This window comes from Stegodyphus dumicola, chromosome 5, assembly GCF_044657685.1.
Source record: "Stegodyphus dumicola isolate Sdum_Otavi_A_Nest chromosome 5, ASM4465768v1".
Lineage (NCBI taxonomy): Eukaryota > Metazoa > Arthropoda > Arachnida > Araneae > Eresidae > Stegodyphus > Stegodyphus dumicola.
The window spans coordinates 95,687,598-95,709,451 of NC_140772.1; the positions used below are offsets into that span (position 1 = coordinate 95,687,598).

Below are 21,854 nucleotides of genomic sequence, written 5' to 3' on the forward strand. Positions count from 1 at the left end.
TTTTTTAAAGTAAAACTTATAAAAAGGTAATTTTCTTTGTTTAAAAAAATTAAGAAAGAAATTTATAGAAAACAATTTTTAAAATAATATTTTAAAAAAAAACTATAATAAAGCTTCGCCTTTCAACAAAGCTTCGTCTTATAATAAATGTAAAAGCTTGTACTTAATTTTAGTTCACATTTTTTAAAGCATATTTTAAGATTCTAAATATAAAATTCATAACAATATGAATTCAAAAATGAATATAAAGTACTTTAGATCATCACTTATTTCTCATATTGAAGTTTTCAAACGTTAACTGATACAAGACTTCACAAATGCAAGACTCACACCTGATCGACGTGAGAAAACAATTAGCAAATTATTACTAAATATACATCATTTGAGAAGGCACATGCAAGCCGCAATTTCAGTGGGTTTTATTTTTCACTGAAATTTGGACACACGAGAAATTCAAATAAGATCAAAATTTCTGAATTTAATTAATCATTATTATTATTTAACTAGTCATTTCTATTTTATTATTCATTAATCCCTATTATTATTTAATCCTTCATTATTATTCAGTTATTCATTGCTATCGTTATTTAAGTAATCATTGCTGAAATTTATAAGTCATAGAATTCCTATTATCCGGACTCCCTATTATCCTATTATCCGGATTCCTATTATCCGGAACTTCAGTTCTCGCTTGTTTTCTATCTGAGTCAGTAAAATTAAATTTGGACTTAAAATTAAGTATTTACACTTTCTTAATAACATTATAAAATATCACTTATTTTAAAAAGTTCTTAAACGAACTATGCATTCAAACATACATCGAAATTACATATATGATCATCACATAAAGACCTCACACACACAAAATTATTATTTGATCACTTATTATTATATATTCATTGCGATCATTATATAATTAATTACTGTTGAATTTTATCATAACAGGATTTCTCTCATCCGGACACCAGATACACGGAACTTCAATTCTTGCTTATCTTCTTTTTGGACTCAGTAAAATTAAATTTGGACTTAAAATTAAGTTTTTCCACCTTTTTAGTAACAGTCAGGTTATTTGAAGCACTATTGCACAAATGAAATTTAATAGTTTAAATTGGATTTGTTTACCATAGCGACACTCTGGCACTAGATTCACTGAACAGTATTATATTTCGTTCAGATTATAACTCATAATGCACAAAATTTATATCATTTAAAGAATAGAATTATCTAATCGTGGCCACATGTTCTATTCAAATATTATAATAAAGCCAGAATGATGTATAAAAGAAATTAAGCAAACAAAACAAAAAAGAAACAGTTTTTCACAGACGATTGAGTATTTCTCATTCAATTAATTCAGTTATCACTTCGCGAGAAGGCAAAAATACATAAAAACTCAAAATATCTATATTAAAAATTACGAAGTAAATCTTAAACACTTATTTCCCCAAAACAATTCCAGAAAGGATTAAGCATGATTTAAATTGCAATAATAAATAAAGGCGTTATCTTTGTTGTTGCGAAGCTAAGTTCCTCTAGATTGGCAACAAATGAACTAGTCTGCTGTTTCAAATGTAAACAATCAATGGCCGCCCCCAAAAAAAAAGGCTTAGCGGCACTTAAACAAATTTAAAATTGTTGATAATTCTAAAAATATTGCATACAGATTTACTAAAGGCATAAAACCCTTAACCGGAAGATAAAACAACATAACTCAATCATTTTTAAAGCAAAAAATTTACAATTAGAAACATATACGAGTAAAGAAACTGAGATCACTCAGCCGGGTAACAGAGTGGATATATATATAAATATATTTATATACGTTTGGTGCGACCGATTGCAACCAAAATACGAGGTGCACATCTACATCTTATAGCAGTCCTATATACAAAATTTCAACGTTCTGAGGCTACTCGTTTTTGAGTTATGCGAGATACGTACGTACATACGTTCGTACAGACGCCACGAAAAATTATCTTTAGAATTCATTTTAAAGCGAATTTTTTATAATTTTTTTTGGAGGAGTAGAGTCTTTTATTATGTCCTTACGTGCAGATATCACACAAAAACATCGTTAAATTGCATTCGATAGCGGTCAAAATGAAATTTTAAGAAAATTCTAGGAAATTCAACGAAAATTCGCGATATTTTCGTTAAAATATGCTGCCTGAAACTTTTCGCGATTACAATACTTCCTTTTTACTACGTACAAGGAAGTAAAAAGGCTAGATTGAGCACGTTGATTTGAATTTTTGAGTATTGTCTAAAAGCCTTTTAAAATTAATTTTGAAACCGCTGTCGAAGAGTTTTTCTATTTCCAAACATATCATTTCTTGCCAAGGGTTGAAAACAAAATTTAATAGAAGTAGCGGAAGAATTAGGCGAGGACGTGCAGCTAGGTCCCAGAAATTAAAAAAAAATAACCACTGAAAGTCAGTTTTACGATGAGGAAGAAGTTAAATTAATTCTAGACCGAATAATTGCTGAACGCCTGGCTCGAGAAGAGAGAGAAGAACGCGTAGCTCAAGAAGCGAGAGAAGAACGCCTAGCGCAAGAAGCGATAGAAGAAAGCCTGGCTCAGGAAGCGAGAGAGAGACGTCTGGCTCGATAAGCAAGGGCATATGAATTGGAAATAAAGCGGCTTGAAATTGAAAATCAAGTAATACAAGCTAGAGAATCAACAACGAATATTGTAGAATCAAGCAACAGTACAAAGATTAAAATTCTACCTAGATGGACCTCATAAGTTTATTATTCAGACTGATCATAATCCTCTAGTATGGTTGGATAAAAACACTGGACTAATCCTGGACTATAACGGTGGGCTTTTACCTTACAACCTTTTAACTATGAAGTTGCGCATAGGAAGCACCATGAAAATGCTGACAGTTTAAGTCGTTGTATCCGAACTTCTCACAACTAAAAATATGCATTCTAGGAAGTTTAAAACTCCATTGTTTAAACTTTCGTAATATTAGAATATTACATTTTATATGTTTATTTAAACTGAACATCTTTCTCTTGTAAAAAACATTAATGTTTTTAAACTGATAATTTTTCTTGAAAGATCCATCAATTTGACGTGAAGGAAGGAATTCAAGACTGTTACGTATTTGCGTTGCTATTCTACCAACACAATTCCACTAAGAAATGTAAATTACCGCAGACGATTATCCGCAAAAAATATCCGCAGACGATGCACGCGCTTAAAAATGTTTTTGAGTTATTCTGTAAGTTTTGACTAATAAAAATGGTTGTTCGTTCAAAAATGGCGAGATTTCATTACACTGGGTTTCATATTTGAAGGTTGTGCTACAAATCTTTCAATCAGTTTTGGCAGATATACTTCGGTGTTCCGTATAAAAAAATCTTACATTAGTTCCTGGTAACCTGTTGATGGCGGGAACAATTGTGTACATTTGTAAAGTTACAGCTAAAGACCTGAAACAAAATCAAGTATCCAGTTGAGATCTCTATAGTATAGCAATTTGAAGTAATGAGGGTTTGAAACGTATTCTGCAGGTAACTGGAGCACTATGATTGTAGAGAACATAAAACATCTTTTTGCTAATTGAGAATTTATGCAACAAAACCGCAACAGAATTTTACAGTGCATGAAGTTTATAGTAGTCAGGCTATCAATCTTAGCATAGTTTTCCATCGAGCTGCCCGCTTTCATGAAGCAACGTGTGAAAAAATATCCCAAGCTCCAACAAATTCACTAACATCAGCATACCGTATTTTGAGAAAAGCTTTGTGGAAAAGAAGCTTGTGACCTATAGGTTCCTTAGCGCTTGACACAAATTTATTAAAACTAAGATTTTATAACAAAAGCTAATTATTTCGTTCTTGAATAATCTGAAGAAGCGTGGTTAAATGATTTTTATCCATTTTCCGCACGACCCAAAAATTTTAGCAAGCAAAATAAGAATAAGATAAATAATGATTTCTGCTTAGGACCACCACGGAGTGTTCCAAGCGAAAAGAGCGTGATTGCAGCATATTATTGGGAGCGGCTGCAAACAATTTACAGAAAAAGGCACAAAATCCACCTGACTGGCTTGAAAATGGGCATGAAAAGGTTGTAATCAAATACCAACAAGAAGTTTTACCTCACCCATCATACAGTTTACATATGATTCCACCAGACCTTAAATATGTGTCTAATTTGGTAGAGTTCTTCTGAGTAAGTATTTCTTTCCTGAAAGAAGTTTTTGTCAGTGACTAACCAAGCATTGAATAAAAGCAGTCCCCACAAAAAATAGCGAAGCATTTAATCGCGGCTCTTGACAAGCAGGGGAACTATAGGAATTGCAAGATAAACTGCCTGAAGTACAATAACATGTAAGAAAAACATTTGCAGTTCATTATTTTATAAACAACTTTCGCATTTGTCTTTTTGTACTAAGGATCAGAAGATGGCCATTATACGGTCTAAAAATACCGACACTTATAATTCGCACAAATCGAATTATTTACTAGTTTATTTGTTACTCTGACGCTTAATGTACGATGAACAATTTGAAATTAATAAAATTATTGCACACATAAATGAATTTTAAAAAATAAATTACTAATTGATATAGCTGTGCGACATTCCACAGTTTCTGTTCTGAGCTGCAAATATATAGTATTTCAAAAATGAAACGACTGACTGTTGCAGGAGAATCGTATTTTAAGGGATCAAAGAGCCTCAAGCGGCTTGTGAGGCGCAATTAAGAGGCCCAGGTTATCGCAATACAACCAAATGCAATACATTATCTGCATTTAATTTCTACAGTGTAGCGGAAATTAATGCGGTATAAATAAATAATCTAAAACTCTTCTAATTTCAAACTAGCTTAACAAAGAAACTTAAATAGATTGTCAAATTAAATTAGGAATCTTATTCTAATTGGTATTAAAATAAATAAAAATTTAAATGTCTTTAAACGGAAGAATTTATTCAAAGTAAGAAGCTTATGTTTCACTTTTCATTCATTTAATGCAAAAGTTAAATTTTATAGATACCTGGACAATGATAAATGTGTCCGTCAGACCTTGGTGGCCTTGGTGTCCTTTTAACTGTCGCATATAAGGGCTCCTCCTGTAACTACCAAAAAGGACAATCAGCAAATGCAAATTTACAAACTAATAGTATTAAAAATTATGTCATTAAAAGAAAAATTACATGCTTCATAATTTATAATAATTTAAAAATTATGAATCTATTTCCATACATCAGGCTTTTATTTAAAAATGTATAAGTTTGTTTAAAGTAGCTTTATTGCTACAGAAACAAAATAATTAATATATATACCTTAAATTCAAAAATATTTGTCTTTAAAAAGTGTATTTTAAAAAGCATAGGCGCATAAATCTATTCTAGCACATATGCCGCAAAGTGAAAAGTAAAATTAAAGTTTTAAATAATCAAGTTTTCATAATCAGTGATAATTTTTTTTCACCACCTTTTATTATCATTTTTAATTATAGTATATAGTGCCTTGTTCAGTAAAGGCGGATAACAAATGTGTATAATAGATGTTACAACTCTATAACTGTGACTCATCAGTTGAACTAGTATGTCTGAATTATGGGATTATGAACTTATTTCTTTCTTTCTAACAACAATTTCTGGAAATTTCGTTAAAACTAATTTTCAGAGCTCTGGAACGTAATATTTTAGATGGCAAGCCAAACCAACATACGCTGGTATGTATGAAGTGCGACTGTCGGTCACAGTTTTGAGTTACTCCACAGTACGGATTAAGAGTTAGCTGAGTGATATGCAACTTAGAGTATGTTGTGCTGAGGAATATGAATAACCTGCGATAGTTTTCGAATCTTAAGGAGGATTTGCCTTATCTCTACTTCTCCCTGATTTATCCGTATCTGCTAATTTTTCTGTGTACTGCCATTTCAGTAATAAACTATCAATTTCTGCCTGTTTATCTAGAATAAGTATTTGAAGAGGTCTGCACGAATCCGTAACTTACAACAACATTCGATTTTGTTATATATCAGGCATGGCCAAGCTGCGGGTCTCCTACACCTTAACTGCAGCTGCCAATCTACTTGTGGCCCTTGGCCTCTTAAAAGTGATTTGCCTGCAACAAACAATAGCGTAATTTTCAAAATATCACTGGATTTAAAAATATAAATCATACAATGACACGTTTCTTTCTAATCCTAAATTTAATTTCTTAAATTATATTATTATTGTAATCATTTAATTGATTTCAAACTATCCGCAGCACGCTTGCGCCAGGAAAAGGAAACAAAAATGCAAAACATTCAGTTTCTGCCAATTACTATCACGGCCATGTTACTTTTAGAAAAGATAATGACGCAAATCACACATGTGGACAAGGAGGTACTTCTCTAATATTTATCTCTCAAGTTAATTTTATTTCAGATAATATCGCTTGTATTCATTCTGTATAATCCCTTTTGCTTTACACCAATCGTAATGCAATGTCTTGAAAGATAGGCTTTTGTGGGGTACTACATTTATTTTGTCCTTGAATGGCTTAGGTACTCGGATAACAAAATCAATTGACTTTCTTTCAAAACTCTTTCAAAGAGAAAAAATAATTATTGAAATAATTATTTTTATTTTAATATTATTTGAAAGATAAATTATTTCAAATAGAAATAATTTATTATTCTCTATTATTTATCTAATCTTTCTTATGCAACTTCGCCATAATTTTCGCAACCACTTTAATAATATGCTGCAGTTAAAAAATTTTCCGCATGAAACTCTGTCTTTCATAAGAAATCCATAATTCTAGGCAGAGATCAACATTTATTTCACCAGTGATTGCACATATTGAAATTCAGGACGATCAGTTTAGTTCCGATCAAGGCTTCAATTTCAAATCCAGTCAAAGTTCTTAATTCGCATTCTGTCATTGCCATTTTTCGAAGGATAAACCCTTCATGTTTATTGTAGAGTACTATTTGTATAAAAGTTTTACTCAGCGTTCTTTGGACACTTCTTGAATGACAAGCGAATTATTGCTCCAGTCTGAATTCAAATCATAAAATGTTATAAAGATTAAAATAACATTTTTATTAAACTCTTTAAATTAATAGAAGGAGCTACTTGTGCTGCAAATGAACCTTCACTCTTTTCGGGTATTTAAAATAGGATGATATTAAATTCAATTTAGGAAACGTAGTCTGAGTCTACCCGGCAAAATACACTACTTAAGCTGCCTATGGTAATTAAGAGTGCATATTTAAGCGTCGGCTAGCAAGATTGTTAAAGCCGAAATAAAAACTTGGCAGAGTTAGCGATAGTACGTAATTGCAAAAGAAGACTGTCAAAAGCTCTAACTTTAAAGTATTCCAACGTTCGCTTTAAAAACTCAACAATTAATTTGTATTCTGGCGATAACTGCGGAAAAAAGATAAAGTAAAGGTTCAAATCGTAATAAGCTGGCTGTTGTACCTCTCACATACAGCGAGGATAAGTCTGGCAACAGCTGCAGGAAGAAAAACTTGGCAGTGCTGGAATGGCAACAGCGGATGATATTCTATTATATTTTAATTTTGAGTTAAGGTTTTTTGTGTCTTTTGCGATACTGTTGCGTTATAACATTTGAGTTTTAGGTGAATGAAATGGAATCCGCTGCCCCGCTGCGGATATTAGTAATATATATTTAGAAAATTAGCTGCGTTGAATAGGATGAAACCCATGTGTTTGAATTTGCGGTATTTTTCCTCCTAAAGTTGCGTCGAGTTCAGATCATTATGCCAGGCTTATTCACGCTGGTGCAGATAAGTTCAATTTTTGTTATTGTGTTTATAGTGTATAACTTGCAAAGATATGAATAGAATTCTATAAAATAAACATTTAAAATTCTGGAATGGTGTTTTAAAATTTTAGATGTAGAGTATTCACTTTGCTATGTCGGAGCCAGTGGCAGTCAGGTGTAAAGAAAAATTGTTTTTGCTCCACGACATAACAAAATGGCGAGCCAGCCAGGATTGCGATCCTGATTCGAATGTATTGGGATTATTATATTAATATAGTTGAGAAAGTATTGTGTTTGCTATATTATATTATTGTAGAAGTAAATGTTAATTTTAGTGTATTTTGGAAACGTAATGCGTTTTGTCGTCTGCAATGTTGAATTTCGTATTTGTATTCGAATTAGTTTCAATATTCAATCGAAATGCTATGCGTTAAATCGTCTGCAGTGTAAACATAGAAAAGGTTATGCGTTAAATCTTCTGCGGTGCTATTCAAAATAATTTTGTTTTGCTGTATTATGAATGTTATGACATATTGTTATTCATTTTTATTTTATTGAGTTATATTTTTGGAATTGCTGAGTAAAGATGTTTTTGAGGATTTGTCGGATTAATGATAACATTACAGATTTTGAGTTTTAAGAGGGTCTGCATTTAAAGATAAAATGGATGTTGATATGTTGAAGAAAAAGCGTGCAACGGCACGCAGGCTTTTACTAGGACGGCTAAGATTCTAAAAACCGAACTTTGTAAAGATGTTCAAGCGGATAGAGATGTATTGAAAGACAAAATTTTGAAGTTGCAGATGATAATTGCTGAGTTGAGATCTTGCGATTCAGAAATACTAGATTCAATGATTAAAGGAAAGGCCGCTGAAGATGAGCTGGAAACAGAGGTCATAGGCTGCGAAGAATATTTAGATGAGTTTATCACGCTTAATCGTCGGGTGAAAGAGAATATATATAATGCGGTTGACCGTAGTTCTAACACGGATAGTAGCATAAGTGCTTCTAATGAAAAACGGTACAAGTTGCCGAAAATTTAAATTAAAAAATTCGATGGACAATTATTAAGTTATCTTACATTTTGGGGTCAATTTAAAAAGATCCATGAGGATAAGGAGCTTAATGACGTTGACAAATTCCATTATTTAGCTCAATCAATGTTACCCGGAACTCGGGCTAGTGAGCTGATAGATAGTTATCCTTTAACGGCTGAAAATTACCCGAAAGCAATTTCTGCTTTGAGGATCGTTTTGGAAACAAGGAAATTTTAACTGAGATACATGTGAGAGAATTGTTAAAATTAATTATCCTACATGTACGCTCACAAGGGAAGGATCGGTTGCCGCTAGTGTCACTGTTTGACAAAATCGAATCCCATCTCAGATCTCTAGAGTCTTTAGGCTTAGCCCTGGATACTAATGTTTCCTGGTTATATCCCATGGTCGAGTCTTGTCTGTCTGCTGAGATGCTTCGAGTATGGCAGAGAAGCGTTTTGTTCAGTAAAAAGGATCACGTCTCGCAAATCTCCTTGAATTTTTGCGTAAAGAGGTCGAAGGAGAGCAGAGAGTTAAACTAGTCAGGTCTGGATTTGAAATTTCTTCTACTTCGTGCAATGAACATTCTAAAGATGTAAAAGTTAAGACCAAAAAACCAATCGCTAGCGCAACAAGTCTAGTTGCTGTCAAAGAACAAAAATGTGTTTTTTGCGGAAAATCTCACGAAAGCAAAGAATGTTTTACAGCTCGATCGATGAGCTTAAAGGAAAGATTAGACAAATTAAGAGAATTAAAATGCTGCCTCCGCTGTCTTAAACCAGGGCATTTTGCAAAGAAGTGTCCACAGTTTAAAATACCATTTGTGGAGGCATATCACGCATACCTAAAGGATCGTTATTGAAGGAATTAAAAAGACGCAGAATTTGGATTTCAGATGTCGGTGAGGGTCACCCGGAAATAGAAATCCTCATAGGGAGTGCTATTTATGGGCAAATACTTACTGATGAAGTAATTCAGCTTGAGGGTGGTTTGACAGCCATAAATACTAAACTGGGATGGACGCTGTGCGGTGAATCGAAAAGAACGATTATCCAAAGTTTTGAGGGTACCCCATCTATGTTAGTAACTAATCTTCTTATTCAAGACATGGGACCTTCCTTTACGTGGAAGTTAGAAACTATCGGCATTGCAGATGATGCGCAAAGCATTTCCGGGGTCGCAGAAGATCAAGTAGCGAAAGAGCAGTTTCTTAGGGGCCTTCGCATAACCGGAGATGGTAGATATTGCGTGAGTTTGCCTTGTGCTCTAAAATTCCGTCCTGATATTCCCTCTAACTGGCATACTGCAGAAAAGAGGCTCTTTGCTACTACGAGAAAATTCAGAAAATTAAATAAATTTGATGAGCATAGTACAGTATTTAACGAATGGCTAGCGGAAGATGTCATAGAAATTGTCCCAAAATCAGTAAAGAATGACGGAGGGCATTATTTACCACACCATCCAGTAATAAAATTAGGTAGCCTCACTACCAAGATTAGGCCTGTATTCGATGCGTCGAATACAGGTTTAGGAAAAAGGCAATTGGTGTAACATTCGATATTAGGCGGGCCATTTTACAGATTGAGGTAGAGCGTGAGGATCAAAATTACTTAAAGTTTTTGTGGTGGGTAAATAATAGAATTGAAGTGTTTCGTCACAAGAGGGTTGTTTTTGGGTTAACTAGTAGCCCCTATTTATTGGCAGCTGTGATTTCATTTCATTTGTCCCACGTTTCACCTGAATTCAAAGCTGTTGCGAATAAACTTGCCAAATCATTTTACGTAAATAATTGTGTCACGTCAGTCGATGATAACGAAGAGCTAACGGTTTTTTATGACCAGTCTATTACTATTATGGCAGAAGCCAAAATGGAACTTCGAATGTGGACTTTTAATCAATATGGTGATCAAGAGCTAGCAGCTGAAGGTAGTGATCCAGTTTCCACAGTTCTAGGCTTGCAGTGGGACTGACGAGATGACATCCTTACAATATCCGTCCAAAGAGAAATCGTTAAAAGAAACTTATCAAAAAGGAGTCTCTAATCCATGCTGTTTTTGACCCGCTAGGTTTCTTTGTGCCTGTCATATTACCTGCGAAATTAATTCTTCAAGAGTCTTGGGCAAGAAAATCCATCTGGGATAAGCCATTACCAGATGAACTTCAAACAAGATTTGAGAGATGGTACGAAAGGTTGCCTAGTCTTTCCCGTCTTAATTTACCTCGTCGCATGGGTCATGGAATTAAGGATTCATGGACTCTACACGTCTTTTGCGATGCCAGTCAAGCCGCTTATGCAACTTGTGCTTAGTGGATGTCCCGATATAGTACTGGACAGACGCTACTGTGGCTCTTAGCTGGATACAACGAAAGGAAAACTGGAGAGTATTTGTGAATAATAGAGTAAAGGAGATTCGGAAATTCTCGAAGCAGGAATGTTGGAGACATATCCCTGGGAAACTTAATCCGGCAGATGTGGCATCTCGTGGCTGTACGCCTGAACATTTTCGGCAATGCAATTGGTCGGAGGGCCCCGAATTTCTGAAAAGCTCTCCGAAAGAACGGCCAGACTTTGAGTTTACTCCAGACGAAAATTCTGTTTCAGCAGAAATTAAGAAGGGAGTAATTGTCAATTTGAGTATAAAATTAGTAGATTCTGAGTGGTACAAACGTTTTTCGAGTTTTTCTAAAATAGTTCGAGTATTCTGCTGGGTTCTACGCTTTACTAATAAATTCCTAAAGAAGCCCTCGTATTCTTCGGATACCTTAACAGTAGAAGAAAAAACTAACGCCGAAACATTTTTGTGGAGTTTAGAGCAAAGGAAGCACTTTCAAGAGAAAGGAGATTCCGTCCATGGATTGTTGGTAGTGAGAGACAACGACGGAGTCCTCAGAGTTAAAACTAAAAGCATTGAACGTGATGATGAATTTTGCTTCCTTTATCCCCTGTTGCTTCCGTCCAAGCATTATTTAACTGAATGCCCCATAAGAGAGTATCATGAAAAGAACTGTCATGCAGGAGTGCAGATATTAGCTGCTAAGTTAAGAGAGCGATACTGGATCATTTCGTCGAAACGTAATATAAGATCTTGCGTAAGTCGATGTGTAGTATGTAGGAGATTTACCGCTAAGGCTTTATCTACCCCTCCGATCCAGTTACCCCTTGACAGAATAAGAGATTCGGCAGTCTTTGAAACAACTGTAGTCGATCTTTGTGGACCTTTACTTCTGAGACCAAAGAGTAAATCTTGGATCGTCTTGTTCACCTGCGCCGTATACCGGGCAATTCACCTGGAGCCTATCAGCTCTCTGAGTACCGAAACGTTTCTACAGGCTCTGAGACGGTTCATTGCCAGACGAGGCCGTACTGCGACAGTGTATTCAGATAACGGAACCAATTTTACCGGAGCAGACAATGCTCTGAGGTGCCTGGATTGGAGAAAAATCACAGAAAACGAGTGTTTTCCAATAAAATGGAAATTCACCCCCCTATCGCTGCGTGGTGGGGGGATGGTGGGAGTGCGTAGTTCGTTCCACCAAAACTCTTCTCGTGCGAATTCTAGGAAGATCGTCGGTGAATTTCGAGGAGTTACTGACTGTCCTGTGTGATGTTGAATCCACATTAAACAACCGTCCTTTAACGTACATCTATGATGATTCGGAAGAGCTCGTACCTCTGACACCTTCCCTGTTTTTGCAAGACATAAAACAAGTGGGGGGGGGGGTACCAGATCTGGATTACATCGATTCCCAGAAACTGAATGTGCGTGTAAATTACTGCAATAAGTTGAGACAAGAACTGAGAAGTCGCTTCCGCAAGAAATATCTGGCTCAACTGGTGCAGAAGGCAAGCGCTTCATGTCAAAACCTAAAGGTGGGGGACGTAATCCTCATAGAACTAGACAATAAAAAACGAGTAATGTGGCCAATGGGTAAAATTGTAAAAATATTCAGCAGTAGAGATGGGGCTACCAGAGTGGTACAGGTAAAAACAAGCAGTGGATATTTGGTAAGACCAATCAAAAAACTGTACCCACTAGAAGTTTCAACTACCAGTGATCCTAACTCTGACAACTGAAAACAGATCTAGATACGGTAGACTCTTAAAACCAAGAACATGCTCTTAGACATAATGTACAATATAGACGTTTTGGACTTATATCCTCTTTTCTTTATCAATGACTTTAACTCTTTCGCATCGAGAGAGGGCAAAATCTCAATTCCCCAAACATCGAAAACGCCCGTATCTAAGAATTTCTCTTGGAATGCTTTTCCTTCCCCCATGACAAGTTGAATACTACAGCGCTAACAATAGCCTTACTTAAGTAAAGCGAGAACTTCTTTCTTCGACGCTTTGACATTGTGTGAAGTTCCCCTTGGGACGGAATTGCAACTTCGGGCATCAAAAGCTAAACACTGACAGTAAACAAAGGAAAGGAAGGAACAAAGGAAACAAGGAAGCTACTTTTAGTAGCTTCAAAAGAATGATTGACATGTGATTTAACAACAACTGAAAGCAATGAATAATGCAGTAGCGTGATGGGGGAAAGCACTGGGTAGGAAATTATTCAGGCGTTTCGGGCGTCCAGCCGATGTCTGAATGCTCGGGCGTTTGGATCGACTTCGATGCGAAATAGTTAATTAGAAGTGTATTCTTTATTGGTCTCATTTTAGTATGATCTGTCATATATATTGAAGGTTAACCGAGTTTCTTTTATGTGCTTTCTAAACTAATACATAGTACTGTTTTGTTTTATTCGTAATGTTAGAAAATTTTGTGCAATGCCTGATTTTGAGGAAATCAGGGTGGGAGGATGTTGTACCTCTCACATGCAGCGAGGATAAGTCTGGCAACAGCTGTAGGAAAAAAAACTTGGCAGTGCTGGAATGGCAACAGCGGATGATATTCTATTATATTTTGATTTTGAGTCGAGGTTTTTTGCGTCTTTTGCGATACTGTTGCGTTCTAACATTTGAGTTTTGGGTGAATGAAATGGAATTCACTGCCCTGCTTCGGATATTAGTAATATATGTTTAGAAAATTAGTTGCGTTGAATAGGATGAAACCCATGTGTTTGAATTTGCGGTATTTTTCCTCCTAAAGTTGGGTCGAGTTCAGAACATTATGCCAGGCTTATTCACGCTGGTGCAGATAAGTTCAATTTTTGTTATTGTGTTTATAGTGTATAACTTGCAAATATATGAATAGAATTCTATAAAATAAACATTTAAAATTCTGGAATGGTGTCTTAAAATTTTAGATGTAGAGTATTCACATTGCTATGTCGGAGCCAGTGGCAGTCAGGTGTAAAGAAAAATTGTTTTTGCTCCACGACATAACACTGGCTAATTGAAATAAAATCCTAAATTATCATCATTTCTTCGTTTCAGTAACAATGTCGCATCCAGCATTAATAGATGAATTAGACACAATTTTTTCTCCTCTGCAAAGTTTCTGTCAAAATACAACAAATTGATACTGGTGAAACTTTTGCTTTAGCTTGTGACATTTTCTGGTGTGTTGCTTGATGAACTTCATCAGGCTCATCAAAAATATCGTAAATCAGAGCTGGCACTTGGCATTTTTTGTCACCCGGTATTTTTGAAATTTTTCAATATTTGTTCTGCTTAATGAAGTTCGAAATTTACTTTTTGGAAGTTAAATTTCCGTTTTAAAGGAGGAGAGTAAACCCTAAATCATTTAGTGTCTCTGAGTTTTAGTATTGCTGTATTCCTTCAAATATTTCGCATTTTTAATTAATGGAACAAATTAATGTTGAAAAATTATAAATGCTACTTTTGATTTACGTATGTATAAATTCTCGACAACAGCTTATATTTTAATTTCTGTCACTAAGCTTTTGTGAAAGAGAAATATTTCGTTTTTAAACATGCAAACTAAACTATGATTAATGACCTAAAATTTAAATCGTTTTCAAACTTTCCTAGTTAAAATATTGAAATGAAAGTTTTGAAAATTAATGAATCAATCATGTGCATAACCTGGAGCATAATTTAAATGAAATTAAATATGCATTAGGTTGAAACTTTCATTTATCTCTTTGGATTAAACCTGAATTTACAACTCCACATTTAAAACAGCGTTTGTATCAGCAGTGAAATTATCTCTCCGGCTTAATTGCTTTCCTTTTCAAAACGAGAAAGCTGAGCTCGAAATTATATTAATTGCCTAAGCATGTGCAAGAGAACGATTTATGGCACCAATTGACCTCAAAATCAACAAACGATGTAAAACAATCCGATTGTTGCTGCCAAATGAATTCAGAAATAATTACTGCGATTGTTTGTCGGATATTGTTCACGGGTTCGCAGAATTGAATGAAAAGAAATTTATCCCACTCGTGTTCGTACCACTGATTCCATCCATCCTCGAAGTGGGTGGGAAAAAATAATCGATGGGAAACCGGACAATTTACGGCCTACCATTTACGCGAAGACGATAGCAATGAATCGCAAAAGAGAAAATCGATGGCAGACTTTTATCGATTTCCTCATCGGTATCTTTTATGGAATACCAGAGAAGGAAGTGCTGTTGCTTTGTCTTTAAGGGTACTTAATTGTTGAATTCGAAAAGCAATTAAAAGGATTTTCTACGCCTCTAATTACGCAAATTCAAAATTATATGCGTCTATAATATGAAATCATAGTCATATATCTTGATATAAGAAAGAAGCACATGAAGGAAAAATACAGCCGTGATTTAAATACTCAAATAATTTTTCACTAAAGCATTTTGCAAGCTAAATTTTAAAATCAAGTTAAGAATGTTATTCTTATGCTTAACAAATTCTTTATACCCCTTCTGATTCTTAAACAATATGCAGTTAATTTAAATTAATACAAATTTGCATAAAAAGAGCATTTCTTAACATTCGCTTTCCATAGTGTTCCTGAAGCTGCGATACTTGGTATATAGATAACAAATAATTGCAGAAAGAATCAATAGCATAGAAATGCTATATAGAATAACTATGCGGATAAGATTCTTTATCAAAGACCGGTATTTAAATTACATTCAGCAAAAAAGAGATTCTGAATGCAGAAATGAGTAATTGTGAAGGAAAAGTTGCCATTTTCTCTGCGCACAGAATTTATCCTCAATAAAAACTGCACGACGGAGGCAAATGGAACTAAAGATCAATTTCGTGATTAACAATGTACGTAATGAACAGTGTGGATTATAATACATATGGCATAATATAGCTTTAGATTTTGTTTAATTTGGTAGTCGACGATTTCTTTTCTTTAACATAGTGTGTGTGTGTGTGCGAAAATAATTTGAATGAACATTTGCGCGTACAGAATCAGAAAGTAAAAATAAGATTTTGGCTATGGAAGGCTTCAGAATTTATTATAAGAAATGTTCAGCTTAACGAATTTTCAGAAGAAATTAAGACATACATTATTAAGACAAATTAAGACTTTATACATTCTTGAACACGTAGTTGCATGAAATAGGTGAGCAGCCTTATTGTGTTCCTCAGTACTATACACAATGTGTTCTTGATGTGACTATACAATCCATCTTCAATTCAGGGAGGAAGACAGGTTGCAACAAATGCTCCATGTTGTACCACAAATGCACGAGTTACATAAGACTGAAGGCCAAGGGAGCAGTTGCAACCTTGCAATGCAATTAAGGCGAGCCTTGTAGAGAGTGGTCAGCTCTTTTTTTTTAATTTTTTTTATTTACGTATTTATTTATTTTTTGTTGATGATGTTGTTGAAAAAGGCCTTTGGGAATGACCTGAAGATAAGGAAGAAGTTCAGGCTGCAGCGCGTTATCACCTTAGTGGGTCTGTTAGAAAGACTGTCACGCTTCTCAAAATTATGGAATGCAGATTGCTTTACTGAAATTAACAGCTAGTAATTATCCGAAATATTAATTTTCTAATTATCTCAATTAAACCGCCGCTATTTTACTTAATCCAGTTACACATTTGCGTTCGTTACTTACATCAAATTATATCTGCGTACGTTTATTTGATTTCTAATAACTCTCTTTTGATTTATTGTGTAAAAGGCGCAGAGGAAAAAATTAAATGTTTAATTAACCCAATTACGTAGATAAATCCTTCTAAAAATAATGGAAACATACTACATTTCAATGTATTTTCTTTTATTTAAATTATTTTACCTAATCTGTAACTACTTTTGCTGTTTCTCAAGGCAAATTATTTCAGAATTAAATCACAATAATGGGCATTTAAGACAATATTCCTAAAAATTTAAAACATGCGCATTTAATAAGAATGAAAACGTAATAATTCTGCGTCTACAATTATATTTGCTTAATAAAATGTTAAGTTTAAACTTTAGAAGTTCTATCTTACTTCTTATGTTTTAATAATTTTCATTCTTGTGTAATATAATTGTGTAATAATTGTGTAATGGTATTAACGTTTTAATCGAAATTATGCCTGACTTGAGAAGTATAATTTTGTTATTATTCTCCAAATTTAGTTGGTGCCTTGCAAAAAAATTAGCATTCATAATCATATTACCTTTAGAAATTGAAAAATAAATCAAATCTTTATCGATTTCATGTTATTTGTTTACTTAAGTTAAAGATGAAGTTCTTCATTAGCAGCATTTGCAGTATGAAAACCAATAAATGATCTATCAAGCAATGTTTTTCCAAAAGGAAAAAAAAAAAAAAGAAATGAATGGAGGCATTGGTAGAGCCGCGGGAAACACAGAAGTTCTTCTTTTTGGCAAGCAAGGAAATAAAAGAATTTGATAATATTTTTTTTACCTGATGGTAACCCGAATCTGTTCCATCATCACTTCGTCCTCTACCGGATAAATGCGTTGTTGCGTAAGGCTGCGGGTAGTAAGAGGAAACAGACGAAGAGTGTTTCTTGTTTTTCTCCATTTCTGACATTCGCATTGCTTCGTGACCGCTACCTTTTCGGCCTTCATAAGGTCCCGTTCCTTAAGAAAGAAATTGGTCATTAATTTTCATGTAAAATGTGTAAGCGTATTAGTACATTCATTGTGAGTTAAAAAAGCCATAAATGAATCGACAGTTAGCTCTCACATTGGTTTAAAATATCAATATCTATGAAATAAGCCTTATAATGATTTCATTACGAACTTCAATAAGATCAAAGCAGGAGAATTTGGACTCAATCTAAATTATTGTCAGAAACTTGCCTCAATGTAATTCACAACTAAATAATTTTGTTTTTCCAAGTCTGTTGGAAAAATATTGCGGCTTATTATTTGATATATATGCATGTGATCAAGGTATTCTATATCTTTATATCACTAATTATTAAAACAATAAACTTTTTGACAAAAAAAGAATCTGTAATTTTTCTATAATTAAACTTATTATCTGGAACTTCAATATCTGTAGAAAAGTTAGCGGTACTACAATATTCAACCAAATAAATAGATTAAAAAAAAAATGTCCTGAAGTTGACGACTTAAAAGAAGAGATTGTTTTCTTAGAAAATAGCATATAAATAGCATACTTGAAAATAGCATACTTGCAAATTTTATAAATTAGTATCTTAAAAAAGTAATCTTAATTTAATCTTTAAACTAACAGGCAGTGATAAGTTCAACTTAACCTTAGGGAGGATAAGAAGGCATGTCCTAGCAGCTTTGAAGATTTGTATATTTTGTAATTAAGCTGTATAAATTATATTCCGTAAATCTGCGTATTATTCCTTATAGTAATAAAGAAAATTTTCCTTTGGATTGACTTTAACCCAGAATTACTTCTAAAAATCAATTTTTCTGTGTCCTTAAACGAAATAAAGGAAGTACTGTATTCACGAAAAATTCCGGGTACCATATTTCAACGAAAATATCCATTTTGACTGCTATCGAATGCAATTTAACAATGTTTTTGCGTGACATCTGCCCGTTGGGACAGAATAAAAGACTCTTTTTTCTCCAAATGAATTTTAAAACTGATTTAAAATGGATTCAGAAGACATATGCATGTATTTCGCATAACTGAAAAACGAGTAGCCTCAGAACGTTAAAACTTTGTATGTAGGACTGCTATAAAACGTAGCTGTGCACCTACCTTTTCGGTTGCAATCGGCCGCATCAAAGGTATATAATATATACACCCACTTTGTTACTCGGCTCAGTGCGCTCAGGTTTTTTTCGTTTTATATATTGGTATATTGCGCATTTTTTGCTTTAAAAATAGTTGAATTATGTTGTTCTTATCTTCTGATTAAAGTTTTCATGCCATTAGTTAAGCTGCATGCAATAGCTGTAGAATTATAAAAAAATTTAAATTGTTCAAATGCGCCTAAGATTTTTTTTTAGTAGCCATATTTGTTTAGATTTGAAACAGCAGAATAGCGAATTTATTCTTTCTGCAGCATCAGGGTCTTTTTGCCGAATGCGACCCAAAGTAAACTTTTAGTTTTATGCACTGAAAAATCTGCCTTCTTTCCCACTGGCCGAATTGCTTGTTTTTGCGTAGAACCTGTAATTTTAATTGTAAAAATTGTTTTTTAATTGTTTTAACTGTATTTGGTGTTTTATGTTTTTCTATATCTTTCAATTTTTAAGGAAAATATTTTGAGATTTTATGCATATTTATTTGCTTTGCCGCGAAGTGAGAACTGAATTAATTGAACGAGATTTTATGCATATTTATTTGCTTTGCTGCGAAGTGAGAACTGAATTAATTGAACGAGATTTTATGCATATTTATTTGCTTTGCTGCGAAGTGAGAACTGAATTAATTGAACGAGAAATATATCTGTAATGAAATCCGAGGAAATAAGTTTAAGTGAAATCCAGGAAAAAAATGCGTATAATTTGATATTCCGTACAAGGAAGTCATGTGGTGTACAAATCAGCCTTTTTACTTCTTTGTGCGAAGTAAAAAGGAAGTATTGTAATCGCGAAAAGTTTCAGGCAGAATATTTCAACGAAAATATCCATTTTGACCGCTTTCGAATGCAATTTAACGATGTTTTTGCGTGATATATGTACGTAAGGACATAATAAAAGACTCTACTCCTCCAAAAAAAATTATAAAAATTCGCTTTAAAATGAATTCTAAAGATAATTTTTCGTGGCGTCTGTACGAACGTATGTACGTACGTATCTCGCATAACTCAAAAACGAGTAGCCTCAGAACGTTGAAATTTTGTATATAGGACTACTATAACATGTAGATGTGCACCTCGTATTTTGGTTGCAATCGGCCGCGCCAAACGTATATAAATATATTTATATGTATATCCACTCTGTTACCCGGCTCAGTGATCTCAGTTTCTTTACTCTTATATGTTTGTAAATTGTACATTTTTTGCTTTAAAAATGATTAAATTATGTTGTTCTTATCTTCCGGTTAAGGTTTTTATGCCTTTAGTAAATGTGTATGCAATAATTTTAGAATTATCAACAATTTTATAGTAAATATGTATGCAATACTTTTATTGATACAATTGAGAAATTATTTTATACAATTGAGCCAAAGCCAAAATTTAGCAGTTATAAAATTAACAGTACAATTTACTCTCCCCTGCTTTAGCGTCTCATGCTCGTTTCTGACATGGCGCCATTTTTGAAATTTCTTTTTGTAAGGTAAATTTTAAGTAGAGTTTAAAATTGATTTTGATCTCAGTAATTAGTTTACTTATTTCTTTTCATTTGCATTTTATTTTAATTTTTCTTTCTTTTTTGAAATTTCTTATTTTTATTTCAATTTTTCTAATTTTTAGTTTTAAGTATTGTTCTGTATTACTGCTTTGTTTATTTTTAATTTAGTTGTGATTAATAGTTTTTCCGCGCATCCGAGAATTATGTCATACCTGTTTGACTACTAAACAGCGGTCAAACGGGCATGGCCGCCAATACCGGTAGTTCGACCTGCGTTCAAATCTCGATGAACGTTTTAGCTGCATAGCCGTTTTCGTGAGTTTTCCCATCTGCAAGGCAAGCGCAAGCCAGTTTTCGTCAGAAAGCCTCGATGAAAGCATTCTTTTTTGTTTGTTAACTAAGCTAACTTCGTTTAAAGTTTTAAAGAGTTTTGCCATAACCAAGTAATTCCAAACCATTTAACTATCCTTGTATACTTCTGTCATAGTAGAATAAAATTATAAAATGCATTTTTATGCATCCAAAAATAAGCAATGTAAATCAGATTTTCATTAAATGAACCACAATAATAGACACTAATTTCATTCTAACACGGCGGTAAATTTAATCATAAAACCAAAATTTTTTACAGTTTAAGTTTATTAAGAAACAAATAGAATTAAAAGGAAAAATTATAATCGAAGGCTTGTAAACGATGACCAGTGACGATAAGCCATGTATATAATGTACATACTTAGAAAGATACTGTAGTAAGAAGTATTGGAAGAAACAAGGAAGTAGAAGATTATTTATTAATATTCCAATTGTCGTTTTTAAGCATCAGGTCACTGCGTTTACAGTTTCTATGCCTTCTTTGTCCATAAGTAGCTGAGTAGAATCCGCCGAAAACTGGTAGTTCTATGAATTTGGCACATAAGCTGGCCGTAAGGAGTTTTCGCGGTGTTTTTCATGTGCAATGTGATTAGGAGTCAATTCCTCCAAAGAAACTTCCTTAAAGAGAAGGCCCTAGTGTTTTTTGTTATAATCTAAGTATTCCAACCCTATGTCTGTTATTACAATGTCCGGTTTCATTGTCTGTTCTGCTCCTGTTTATCTGCCATATAGTTCGTCATAGGGAATTATCAACATATCTTCCAAAAGTGCTTCTAAAACGCAGTACTCTTTTGCAAAAGTTTCAGTTTCCTTAAATCATTGCATTGAACAAACGCTGAATTATTGTTATAAGTTGTTTGAACTTTTTCGTAAAAGCAAAAATTTTCTTCATCTTTTAGACATTTAGAAGGAATATTATAAGTTTAATAATTCGTAAAAGTGGTATATATTAAGTTTTGTAAAACATAAAGGATTTATATAATGAAAAGGTACATCATACAGGAAAAGGTACCATAATTTCTAGTTATGCATCTACTAAATATAACTTGGTTTACAGTTCCTTTCCCATAGGTGCAGTAACACAATTACCACGCAT

The 21,854-nt window shown here is 33.7% G+C and overlaps 1 protein-coding gene across 3 annotated transcripts in view; it reads right to left on the reverse strand.

Annotated features, from left to right (window-relative positions):
• The window catches only part of LOC118197664 (cell adhesion molecule Dscam1-like), a 927,954-nt gene that overhangs the window by 26,279 nt on the left and 879,821 nt on the right, over window positions 1-21,854 (reverse strand). For 2 of the 3 annotated variants that reach the window (XM_085816877.1, XM_085816875.1), the window contains exons 22-23: window positions 17,559-17,737; window positions 5,014-5,095 (exon numbers count right to left, since the gene is read on the reverse strand). In XM_085816877.1, coding sequence (XP_085673003.1) covers window positions 5,014-5,095; window positions 17,559-17,737 — 261 coding nt within the window. The remainder of the gene's footprint in view (window positions 1-5,013; window positions 5,096-17,558; window positions 17,738-21,854) is intronic. The other variant, XM_085816876.1, reaches the window with a different exon arrangement.